The following is a 13,282-nucleotide window of genomic DNA, read 5'->3' on the forward strand; positions in this document are numbered from 1 at the left end:
AAATATTCAGCACTTTCCATATCTCTAAATTTACTGATTAGTCTATGGTTAGACTTTCCAACATAGCTTTCTGCTAGGAACATGAACTGTTCACCTTCTATTGCATGCTGCACTGTGCTATTCAGAGTACAGCAGCAACTGAAAACTATTATTGTAAAAAACAGGATAGGAAATTGTATAGGAAAAAGGCCCCCCCAAAAAAGAGAAATCTGTAACTTACTCAAATGAGAGCTTATTTTTCAATGTGGCATTATGAATTGAGGATGAAATATACATAATTTGATGCGATGTGCTCAGTGGTATAATAGCTATGATATAAAAGTGCAAGAATAATTTATATCTTCCTTCTTGTAGTGTAGAGTTCTCAATCTTTTCCTAGGTCAAAATTCAAAGAAATTAGAAAAATGCAAGTGAAAAATCAGATTTCTGAGTTAGATCTGAAACTTTGGGACTGGCATCCAATTGACGAGGTAAATCCTCCAGAAAATAGCTGTTTAGCCTGCATATTGTTGAGGGGGGTTTAGACCCATTTACATAGGTTGGATTAGTTGTAAGCAAACAAGCTGTCCTTGAAAATGATAGGCTGTGTGCCTGGCTTCTCTCAAAAGCCCAGATCAACATGTCCTACAAGATGCATTCTGTAGAGTACGGGCTGCTTCCTCAAGCTTTTCATGGGTTTATTTATCTAGTGAACGGGTTTTATTGTTCAGTGAACAGGTTCATATTGTGAACAGGTTGTATTAGGCCAGCACAACTCTGCCTAGAGATGTGTGTTTTGGAGTCCTTTGTTGCAGAGCTAACTGGAGCATGGAGCCAGATCTGTAGGAAAGACAATGGTTTACTTGGCTGCCAACCAGAAAGGACACACAGAAATTGGTCCTTGTTGAATGCGGAGTTCCAGGACATTCAGGTCTTTGATCAGAGCTGGTACACCATTCTTCACAATCACAAATGATTACCTAAAGTGAGGAAATCTTATATGTGAAGTATATATGAATCTTATATATGAAAAATAACTATTAGCAAACCTGGGTTTTAAGAATAATTTATATTTACAGTGACAGAATCCCCTCATGCATGTGCTCTCTAGCAACTCCAAATTTTTTTTATCACTTTGCCAAACAGTCCAGTCTGAAATAGCACACTAACTGGGACGTTTCCAGGAAAGGACCAGGACCTTTCCTACATACTCTGAAATACATGGTGGCAAAACTGAGGAATCTTGTAGACGCTCTGGGTCTTTGTACCCCATTGCTATGGAGAGATGGTGATAGGATATGGGAGAATGGTTTTTAACTGAAAGGGGAAATTTAGATCAGATGTAGGGGAAATTTTTCATGGGAGGGTGGTTCAAAAGTGGAGCATGTTGTTCAGAGAAGTGGATGATGCCACATCCAGGCTGTGTGTGGCCTTAGCAACATGATCTAGAGGGTCCTTTCTTAAATACCTCTAGGGATGGGAATGCTTCTACTTCAATAAGCAGTCCATTCCAGTGTTGGACTATTCTCTCTGTGAATAAACTCTTTCTATTTCTAATATCCAATCTAATATCCCCCTTTGGTGCTTGTCACCTGAGAAAGGGGACTAACCCTCCCTTTACTGCAACCTCCTTTCAGCTAGACGTAGGAATGATGAGGTCTCTCCTCAGCCACTCCGTGTAACTCTTGTTTTCTCATATCTTCACCAACTCTACAGCTTTTCTCTACACACACTTGATCAACTCAGTATCCTTCATATAGTGAGGAGCCCAAAACCAAGCCAGTTCTGTGTGCAGATGAACAATCACTTCCTTAGTCTTGTTGGCCTATTTCTGATAGGAGGAGAAGACGCTCTTGGCTTCCTTGGCCCCCTGGGCGCTCCTGGCTCATGTTTGCTAGCACCTCCAGGTCTTCTTCTGCTGGGCAGCTTTCCAGCCAATCTTCCCCAGTCCCAATTCTGTACCACTGCATAAGGTTGCTGTGACCCAGGTCTCAGCATTAAGCTGTGCTGCATGTTATGCAATTGGACCTGGCCCATCAATTCAGTCTGTACAGCCAAGATCCCTTGGCAAAGCCTTTCTATGTCAAGCAATTCAACAATCCTGCCTCAGTCGTCCACAATGTGGTATTGTCTATTCAATAGCTTTAGTGCTATTAAAGGTTGGAACTAGATGACCACTGTGGCCCTTTTCAACCCAGGCCATTCTATGATTTTATGACTGCATTGTTGTTACAGAAGATCGTTGCGTTTTGGATTCTCTGTACAGTAGGTGCAGATGTCATGGAAGGAAGGTCCTGGGGAACTCCTACATGTCTGCACTCCGCCGCCTCTGGAAGAAACAGTTCGTCCTTCTCTTCAGCTGCAAATTCTGCTTGTTTAACATCATAACTACTCACACCCATCCATGTATTCAGAGAAGGAAGCAGTGCTGTTGCTGATGAGATGTTCTTCTTTGCTGAGGGCAAAGATACCTCACCACAGCATCTTTGAATGTGTGCCAGCAAATTGGCGCAGTGCTTCTGTGATTCTGTGGTTGCATGAGAATTTTAAATTCTGAAAATGGAGGCCATGCATTGTGTTTGAGAGCTGTCCACCTAGATTCCAGTGACATGGAACTCAGTCTCTCCAGCACGGAAGCCCTCCTGGCTAATTCAGGCATGGCATTTCTGTACCGTTTTGCACCAGAACTTTAGCACAAAGGTCTCCAGCATTTTTCCACTGAGTCAACAGCCATTTTGCTTCACTGTTGACAGTAAAAACTGCATCACATGAACAAAGACAGGAGATCTTTATCCTGCGCAGCAAAGTCATTGACCTTTGGGGAGTTAGAAGATAACTGAGTTTTGTTACAGGATCTGGGCTAGTAGCGAGAGATCCAGAGGAAAGGTTTAAGACATCTCATTTTGGAATAAGAAATTCTTAACGGTTGTCTTTATTTTTAGTTTAAGAAGTGATGCCTTTTTTTTTTTTTTTTTCCAAGCCTATTCAATCTGGGAATCACAACTGGACGTCTTCTCAGTCCCTCAGTAAGGAGTGTGCCTTTCTTGCAAGCATTTCTGTCTCTTCAGAAATGCCCAGGGAGGAATTCTTGGAGTGCTGTGACATCTTCCATTCCTGAATACTTTCCTTTTTGATTCCTGGACTGTTTCTTCCTCATAAACACTTGGGTTTCTCAGCCCCGCAGGATGCATTGTAAGTTTTAAATTCAGTATGACTTTATGCAAAGGATACTCCATGTCTTCCTGTCAGGTCTCACTTTTTATCCTCAGTGTCTCCTGGAGGCAGATGGAGATATTCTGTTGCCCAGGGGCCTTTCCTGTCTGTAGCCACAGTGCCCACAGTTCTGAGAGAAAGGAGGGTAAGTATGAATAAGCGTGCTCTTGAGGGAGCTTTGTAGGTTTCTTAGTCACTGGAGGTTATTTTAGATGCGTTGTCTGTGCTCACATTAGTTGTCTCCTGTCTTTCCTCCTCAATTTGGTCATCTGGTTTTGAGATTCAAAGATTACGAAGAAATGAAGAATGTGACAGCGTGCTCCTGGAGGGAGGAGAAAGGAGCAAATCCCCTCTGCCAGCAGCTGAAGTCGTGCTCAGGCGCAATGTAAGCAGACAGAATGTCTCAGAGCTAAGTCCCTGCTGATGTGCACATCTAGGAATATTGCACAGCTGGATTTGGAGAGCATGATGGTTGGTAAATAATGCGAGCATGTTTTAGGAATATTTCTGAGCTGTGTACTCTACAGTCGGGTGCATAATATTGCTGCCTTGGTTTATAGTAAGCAGTGATTTACAAAAATCAGAATGATAGCACAGGCTTGCAGACGCGGTATATATCCTATGGGTGTTAACATGCAAAACAAAGCTTTGCCCTAAAATACCTTCCTTAGTTTTCATATTCAGTTAGTTCCTACTGACTGAAATGCGTGTGAAAATAGAAATGCATGTTTAATTTTTGACAGAATATCAAATACTGCAAATGCAATTAACAGGAGCCTTACAGGTGCCTTCACAGATGCTGCTGACTGTTGATATTTTTGGTTATTTTTTATATTTTTATTAACCCTCTCTTCATGGAGGCTTATCAGACACTTTGATCAACAGACAGGCTCCAGTTTAGTGCAGAAATAGATACTATTTATTTGTTGGGCAAGGGCAGTTCTCCTCAGATACAGAAGATACGGCCACATTTATCTTGTTTAGTCAAAATAACATTTATGTCTTGTTTGAGTTTTAGTATAACACACCAGTGAAGCATTAACTTCCTTGCACAGGCAATTTTAGAGCTTGTATTTATAGTTTCCAGAGATTACGGTGATATTACAGTGTTATTACCATCTGGGACCTGTTTTGGGTGAGTCTGGTTTCACTCCTTTTGAAGGGTTTGCCATGGAATGTTGGGAGAGGAAAGCACTATGTTCTGTCTCACCAGGAGACCTCAGCATGCAGCTGTGTTCAGACATCAGGAGCACTGAAGAGAGCTGGATAACTTCTGTGGGATGCACAGCCACCAGCTGGTGGTAAGGGTTTGCCTGAGCATCAGCAGGAGAAGCTGATGTTTAGGAGATCCCAGTTGCTCTCTGGAGTGAGCCGTTCTACTTCAGATGGAGATGCAGTGCCTCTTCCACTCCAGATGAGTGACCTGGGGCTTTTGCCTCTGAAGGACTGGTATGCAACATGTGGATGTGCTAGCATGTTAATTCAGACTAGGTATCAATTGTGGTTTTTTATGCTGAGGGTAAGAGCAGCTTCAAGCTGTTAACAAATTCTTGTTTCAATCCATAGTTGGGGCTGAGTATCTCAAACTTAGTTCAGTTCTGATTTCATTTAGGAACATTTGGTGAAAAGCCTCAAATTGCACTGAGTTGGAGGTCAGGTAATGAGCAAAAACCTCTGGTCATCAAATCCATCACTTTCTGTAATTTCACAGTTTTGCATAAACATCATTAGCTATAAGCTGTGTTTTGTGTGCCCATTGAGCTGTGTATCTCTACAGCTCTGCAAAAAATTGCTAAGCTCTGTTTTTAACACAAGAAAGAGGTGGTTTGTAGCACTTTTTGAAAGGTAAATATTTGTAGATACCATATGTCAGAGAAACTGGTCAGACAAATGGATAATTGGTCCCCACAAGTGTTGTTTTTTGTTGTTGTTTTTGTTTTTGTTTATGTATAGGTGTGTCATCAAAGAGGGTTCCATAGAACTGTTGTGGTCTGGCCATACAGAGGAATATTGACATGTGCCATCCTCATTGCTTCTGAGTTTGCATCCCTCTTAAAAGCCATAGAAACAAGAGAACACATCCCCTTTGCACCATAAGCAAAGCAGTATTGTTTGTCACACTAACACAGAACACTCATTTTGATCAACAGTATTTTTTAAACAACATTTTCCTCGATGGTACAATGGTATCACATTAAAAAAGGTTTCTGGCATTAGACCTTGCCTATTTTAATGCATTAGGTTCCTGTTTCTTCTCACTGTTTCCTTACATGTTCACTATTGAGCATTCATATTTCTTCCTTGAAATTAATGCCAAAAATCCCTTATGACAAGGAGGACTGCCTGTATCTTCCTTATATCATCAGTAGGGCTACAACCCTGTAACTGTGGATAATACAGACTTGGCTTTTTTTGCGTGCCTGTGATCTTGCAGTGAAATTTTCACTTCCTCAGAACCTTGATTTGCTTTGTTTGATAAACCAGTACACAAATAGTACCAGAATTCCAGAAATCTACGTGTGGACACTGCAGTAATTAATTTCTGTAGGAATTTTGAAAAGGAAGTAGACTGTGCAGTGGCTGTTGAAGAGGTGTGTTTTGGGCCAGTCACAAGTTTGAAGGTCATTTGCAGTATAAACTGGAGAGTAAAAACCACAGAGGACTGCAAAGCCACATTCTCAGAGAACGTGTAAACTGGATGACTTTAGTATTATGCTGCCCAGACATGTTCAGGTAAGATTCTACCAGCTTCTTCCTGATACTAGGAGTATGTTTTGTTATGGAGGTGTTGGAATTATCTGTTTTGGAAAGGCATGGTATTATCTTCGAGTCAAATATATTTGTAGCCTTGTCTCAGAGTGCTACATTTCACCTCTGCTTTTCTGCTCCTCTGCTGGGCTTGCTACCGTTTCCTGCCTGCAATCAACTCCACTGAGATCAAGTAAGCTTCCTTGGGTTTAAATTCCAATCTGAATGGGACAGCTGTATAGCAAAGTGAACATATGAGCTCCTTGGTGAAAAGATGTTGTTTAACTGCTTTCAGTTAATGTGTGTTCTTTTAGAGTCACAGGTGTGGGAAGACAGATGTGTCATGTCTCATATTTGATAAGCGATGAAGATACATTTCTTCAGTTGCATTTGGATGAAAAATTGGTAATTCTACATTTGTTGAAATTACAGATTGGGATGTGGGGGGAAATGAGACGAACTTGGGCAGCACTGTTTAATGTGGCTGAAATGTTTTGAGTTTTGAGTGGTGCAAATTCATCTTTTTCATGGGAAATGTGAAAGCATTTGAACATTCATGTAGGATGTAAAGTTTTAAGGCAAAAATGAAGGAGAAAATATGTATTTAATTTTTATTTTTGTTTTTATTCTCTTCAGATTCCTGAAGTCATGATAGGCAGGTGTTTCTACTCAACATGTATTAAGCTAGAATATCCTAATTTAACCCATACTGCATCTGTATTACTAAAAGTTGCTTTTCAAAAATGTCAGTTTAATTTTTGATTGGCAAAAAAACACAGAAATAAAACAAATCTAAACAAACAAACATGAAGAAGTGACTGAGAAAAAGAGATAATGGGGGTGTCTCCCCAGACAGTCTGTTTTGGAGCATACAGAGAAAGGACTACTATTACCAAATGCAAGGTATATCTTATTTTCTCTGTCATTGCAGTTGTTCTTCATTTTCTAAGGACCCTTCACCCGAAATGACTGAGACTTTGACTTTCCTTGGAAGGGTTGCGCAGGAAAAGGAGTGTTCAGAATGTTTTGCAGCCCTAGAGACATTTGTATGTGCAGTCTTCATCCATTACGTCCCTTGCTTGCGATGGGTGACATGGTCTTCTGCACAGTAGCATGGTATTTCTTGGACTGTGTGTCTCTGTTGGACATTAGGAGGGAGCTTTCAAACGTAGCTGTATTGGAGTTGGGAATAACGCAGCCATGTTGTTCAACCTGCAGCCCACAGATACACACATCATTCAGCAGCAGCCAAACCATCAGTGCACTGTTAACACTGCATCAACAGAAAGCAGGGCACGGAGAGAGCAGTGCTGTGCAGTGCTGACTCAAGTGATGGCACATCACTGTGTGCATTTTGATACGCTGGCTAAACACAGGGCTCTGAGTAGCAAGGAGAGTGTAGCCATGTTTTCTGTTTCCATGAGGGAACTTGAAAATAAAATCATAGAACCATGGAATACTTAGAGTTGGAAGGACCTTTAAAAGGTTGTCTAGACCAACTCCCCTGCAATGAAACACCCTCACTGTAAAATGCTTTTCCCTTAAAGACGGGAAATTTAGATTAGATGTAAGTTTGAAACCATTTCCCTTTGTCCTGTCACCACAGACTCTGCTGAAGAGTCTGTTCCCTTGTTTCTTACGTTCCCTTTTAGATATGACAGGCTGCTCTCAGGTCTCCCGCAGCCTTCTCATCTCCATGCTGCACAGCCCCAGCTCTCAGCCTGTCCTCGTAGGAGTGATGTTCCATCCCGTGGATCATTTTTGTGGCCCTCCTCCACAGAGGAGAGAGAGATCTGTATCTCTCCTGTACTGAGGACTCCACATCTGGACGCAGTGCTCCAGGAGAGTTCTCGCCAGCACAAAGCAGAGGGGCAGGATCACCTCCCTGGCCCTGCTGCTTTTGATGCAGCCCTGGGTGCAGTTGTTTTTCTAGGCTGTAAGGGCGTATTGTTGGATCATGTCCAGCTGCCATCCAGCAGTACCCTCAGGTCATTTTTGACTGGGCTGTGCTCAATCTTTCCATCCCCTCACCTCATTAAGAATTGCAACCACTGCCATTGACAAATGTTACATACTTATTAAGTAATGATGTTGTACATTTTGTGAGGGCTGCTCCAGAAGTAATGCTTCCCTTATTATCTTGACCCATGACATCAGAGGGAGATGTTTGTGCTATGGCAGTAGAGGCTGAACCTTCCTACCGATATTCCATTCCATTTTGTTGGTATGGGACAGATGGCAGCAGAGGGGCAGTCTGACAGAATGATGCCTGGCATGGAAGTGCAGATGTGGCATCGAATTCCTCTGTGCAGAAGAAAGTAGCACCCATTGACGCTCACAGATGCTTGCTGAATGTTTACAGGAACCAAAGAGTGAATGCTGGCGCAGTGAGATGCTGAGTGTTGTGTTTCAGCTGAGGTGACCATCCATGACAGTTGGTTAGCTCTGCTGATGCAGACTGCTGTAGATGCAGCATGCAGGCCCTGCTGAAAAAAGCAGACTGTTGAAAGATAATGTTTTGTAGCTGAGAATTTGCTCCATGCGATAGTGTTCTTGTGCTCTTTGTATCTGCTGTCATTTCCATGGAAACAGATAGGAAGTATTACTTTTGAAGCAACCTACATATGTGCAGCCCAAAACAGTCTCTATTCACTAAATGCAGCCCAGGCCAGCCAAAATGCTGGACGTCCATGCAATAACATACAGCTGTTGTCTCACGTGCCGACTAAATTCAGGTGTCAGCTGCTACAGCATAAGCACTCAGTTCTCAGAGTTTTCCATTCCAGAGTGCATGGGTAAAGTGCATTTAAACCCTTTTGTGCAAGTTACAACATCAGATGCTGATTTGAAGCCACACACGAAACTGGTCAATCTGCGCACTGTATCTGGTCCTGCTCTGTTCTGAGTATTGAAACAGAAGGCAGTCCTGACATCTGTGCTTTTCGAGGCACTGTTGCCACCTCGTGGTGTTATCCAGAACTAGCAACACGAACTCCATGACCTAAAGAAGCCAGCAGCAGAGCTCACGGGAGGACGTGGTTTGTTGGCTGATGGAGCTCTTGCCGATTTTTCTCTTTCTCCTGCTCTGCTTGTTTTCCAAAATAGCCAAAATTACCAATTGTTGTACACAGTAAGTTTCAAATTTGGGAACTTGCAGTAGGACAGCCCCAACAGAGAAGCCACTTGAGGGAGTTAGACATCTTAAGGTTAGGCCATAACTCAGCTTTCAGCAAACAAGACATTAAGCAAAATGTCCAAGAAGTCTGATTTGTATTATATAATACTTGAAATAGTTTGTGAAGGTCTTGGGATAATCTTGTGAAGTGGTGTTTGGTTTGGCCAGGCCCCAGAGTGCATACTTGGTTATTTTTACTGCCAAAACACTTGAAGAGTTGTCTCTAAAGAAGATAAAATTCTTCAAGGGTTTGATGTGCTTTTACAAAACAAATTAAATTGGACTTCAGCAAGAGCTCCTGACTTTTTTCTTTAAAATGGAACTTATGGCAATCAGTCATGATCCAGTATTGATTTTTTAGTGTAATGCTAAGACATTAAACACAGCTTACAACAGAAATTTGCATGAATTGCTCTCTAGCTTAAGCTTGTTTAATACTGGGAAAAATTAGCAACATATATATTTTCAGTCATTATTACGTTAGAAAATTGCTCAGACTGTCTGTGAGAAGAATAATGACATTTAGTTGTAAATCATAGAATCACAGAATGGCCTGGGTTGCACAGGAGCACAGTGCTCATCCAGTTCCAACTCCCTGCTGTGTGCAGGTCGCCAACCAGCAGCCCAGGCTGCCCAGAGCCACATCCAGCCTGGCCTTGAATGCCTGCAGGGATGGGGCATCCACAGCCTCCTTGGGCAACCTGTTCCAGTGCCTCACCACCCTCTGGGGGAAAAACTTCCTCCTAATACCGAACCTAAATCACTCCTGTCTCAGCTTAAACCATTGCCCCTTGTCCTGTCACCATCCACTCTCGTAAACAGCCGTTCCCCCTCCTGTTTATAAGTTCCCTTCAAGTACTGGAAGGCCACAATGAGGTCTACCCAGAGCTTTCTCTTCTCCGAGCTAAACAATCCCAGTTCCCTCAAACTTTCTTCACTGGGTTCCATTTATGGATGGGTATTTATAAAGAAATAAATCAGAAGTTGGCTTAGGCTATATTCTTCTAGCCAGTAAATAAATATGAAAGGTTAATGATAACTGCTGCCTTCCTCATGCAGACACTGCTTGCCTGCACTGCAGTAATGAGGCAGGAAGAAAGATGAATGCTGCTGCTTTATTAGAGAGCTGCTTGAACACGGGGAGCCTGCAGTGCTGGTCTGCGAACTGTGATTTAGTTTTGAAAATATCACTGTACCCGAGATAAGCAAGTGCTGAAAATGTTTCTTCTAAGGCTGCTGTAAACAGCGAGGTTTTTCAGATTTCCTTGGGTATTGGGAACTGGTTCTCAAGCACTTGTTCAACAGCCTTAGTTAATAATTTCCCCAAAGAAATCTTGTTCTTAAGTACTCTTCCAGATTCCTGATGTGGCTTCAGTCTGAGCTTTAGGCAAATAATAAACTGATTGAAAACCTATTTGGGACATGCATAAATCAATATGGTTCTTTGTACGAATCCCACATAATTAAGTACATCTGGCTTGAGAATGTAAACTGTAGCTAAACTGAATTTTCAAAGAACAAGCTCTGGTTAGGTTTAATATCCATTTAAATCCCTCTTTAAATCTCTTTTAATTAAATCTGAACTCAAGTGTTATTCTCTTAGCCTGTTGTTTTTCAGTCTTGTTTGGTTTTAAATTTTATCTAGATCAGATTGTATTTGATACATGAGTGGTGGTGTCACTGTTTGCATGATTTGGCATTTAAAAAAAAGGCATAGTTTGATTGTTACGTATTTGCAGAACACTTTGATCGTTGGCTTGGAACTGGAACACAGCCCTTGCAAACCTAGACATGTGTTTTCCCATATGTATGCTGCTTTTATGTGAACAAAAACCTTCCTTTTGTAAGATAATATCCAATTTTTGGTTCCAACAGTGTCATTACAATACCTTTTTGAAAAGAAGAGAGTGCCATATTAGCCATAAAACTTCAGTAGCGCTGTTGAAATCATACCGTGTTTAACACTAATTCAAACACTTTGTTCTCAAGCTCTTTTTCACTACTGGCCATGCAATATTAGATTTTCTGGTTTTAATTAAAACATTCCCTTTTAATTAAAATTGTTCCAGCACTGTGTTTTGATGCATTAGTATCTGGCAATGCCTCTTTTCTTCTGTCTTGCTGAAAGCAGATGAGATGTAAGTATGTCTTCTTACAGGTTGTGGTGATGCTGCTAGTCTCTGCCTAGTTTATTGATTTTGCAGTAATCTAAGGAATCAGTGACACTTCTGTGCACTGCAGAGCTCTCTTTGGCATTCGTGGGGTGTTATTGAGGCATTCTGCTGTCCTGTAAGGCTTTCACTGAAAATTCAGTGGTGCAACTATGTGTATGGCAAATATGGATGTTGTGAACTGTAGAGGAGTCTAATGGGACTCAAGTTTCATTACAGAGGTCTTACAATATTAGTCCAGAAGATTGAGCTTTATCATAGAATCATAGAATGGCTTGAGTTGGATGGGACCACAAGGATGACCTAGCTCCAGCACCCCCTCACCCCCACCACAGGCAGGGCCACCAAGCTCTACATTTAATACCAGACCTGGCTGCACAGGGTCCCGTCCAACCTGGCCTTGAACACCTCCAGGGACTGGGCATCCACAGCCTCTCTGGGCAGCCTGAGACCTTTGTGTACCTTCTTACCTCTATCCCTTTTCTTCTCTGGAGCAGAACAGCTGAGGTAAGGAGCTTCCATAAGACAAGTTTTGCTGCATCTACATATAAACCAGGATCTGTGTTAGCTGCTGCTTCCCAGCACTGCCTTTCTTCCTGCCCAAGCTTGATGGGTGCATGTTCAGTCTCCTTGTCACTGCACGGTGCTGCTTATTCTGCCAGCATGCTGACCAGACTGAAGCAGGTCTGCAGACATACTGCTTACTCTGAAGTGAAGCTATGGGCTTTGCTTGCTTTAACTGGAAGGTGACCAGTAGTTCATATGGCTTTAGGTTTGCTGTCCTTCAGGCCTCAAGAAACCAAGAACAGGGTGGAGAATGGCTGCTGAAGAAGAAGGCATAGAAATAAGCAAAGAGGAGAGCAGGGGAGTGGAGGGCAAGAACAGGGCAAAATGTCAGATACCAAGCATAATATGGACAGTGGTGAGGAGCTGTTTGGCAGTGCTCAGGGGTGGACTGTCTATAATTTGTTAACCACATGGTAGAAATATACACCAGCGTACTGTCTGTGAGATGGGAGTATTCTGAGCACCTCAATGAGGGGTACCTGCACTATCACATGAAGTGGTTCAGGTCTTGTGCCAAGGGGAACAAGGCTTAAGAGTAAGAAATAATGCATTGAGCATCAGGCCAGAACCTGAAGTAGCCACCCTTTTTAGATCTGGCTTGTGGATTCAACCTCCTAATGCTTTGGTGTAGTTAGTCTCTCCAGGTTTCAGTGGACTGAGTTTTCCTAAGACGAAAACAGTAGCTTGGCATGTGATATATGAATACAAAGACATTTTATTTAAAAATTCTGTGCTATAGAATCATAGAGTAGATTAGATTGGGAGGGACCTTAATGACTATCTAGTTCTACCCCCTGCCATGGACAGTGTTGCCAAGCAGCAGATCACACAGCCAGGGCCTTGAGCATCTTCAGGGATGGGGCATCCATGGCTTCTGGGCAGCTTCTGTCAGCACCTGAGCACCATCTAAATAAAATAGGGAACTGGGATGTTAGAGCTGTGCTGTGCGTTGAAAGCAATCATTACAACAGAAAGCAAAACCTAATCCCTGTCTGAATTATCTTGATATATCTGTGTGAGGTCTAGTTAAAGCGGCAACAAATAGGTTCTTGTACCTTGTCCTATCAGTTATGGTACTCTATAAGTAGTGCTGTTAAAATTGCACTGCTAATCAAAATGCTTTTCAGTGTAGAATAACATCAGAGCCCAAATTAACAAAATTGCATAAGAGCTGGAGATTGTTTTTGTTGCACTCTTGCCACACAGACAGCAAACATTTCATTCTATTTTGCAATAATAAAGTAACAAAACTGCAGATGTTCCTGCTCTGCCCCTCAGTTAGGAAATAAATTTAAAATGACTTCTTGGTTTGCTCATTTGAATGTCTGTGTGTAGCTGTGTCAGTGCAGAACTGAAAGCAGAGGAAGTTAGGTACAGTATAAGAAAAATGAAATTTTAATTTTTCGCTGTACCTGCCCTCTCTCTGCAC

The 13,282-nt window shown here is 42.1% G+C and overlaps 1 protein-coding gene across 2 annotated transcripts in view; it reads left to right on the forward strand.

Moving 5' to 3' along the window:
- TNFAIP8 (TNF alpha induced protein 8) overlaps window positions 1-13,282 on the forward strand; it is a 46,111-nt gene that overhangs the window by 13,937 nt on the left and 18,892 nt on the right. The window contains exon 1 of one of the 2 annotated variants that reach the window (XM_052700857.1): window positions 6,110-6,133. The exons of the other annotated variant lie outside the window; for it this stretch is intronic. Coding sequence (XP_052556817.1) covers window position 6,133 — 1 coding nt within the window. The 5' untranslated portion in view covers window positions 6,110-6,132. Of the gene's footprint in view, window positions 1-6,109; window positions 6,134-13,282 lie in introns of those variants that run through there. 2 annotated transcript variants of the gene reach the window in all.

The sequence above is a fragment of the Tympanuchus pallidicinctus genome, unplaced genomic scaffold (assembly GCF_026119805.1).
Source record: "Tympanuchus pallidicinctus isolate F22 unplaced genomic scaffold, pur_lepc_1.0 scaffold4, whole genome shotgun sequence".
NCBI lineage: Eukaryota > Metazoa > Chordata > Aves > Galliformes > Phasianidae > Tympanuchus > Tympanuchus pallidicinctus.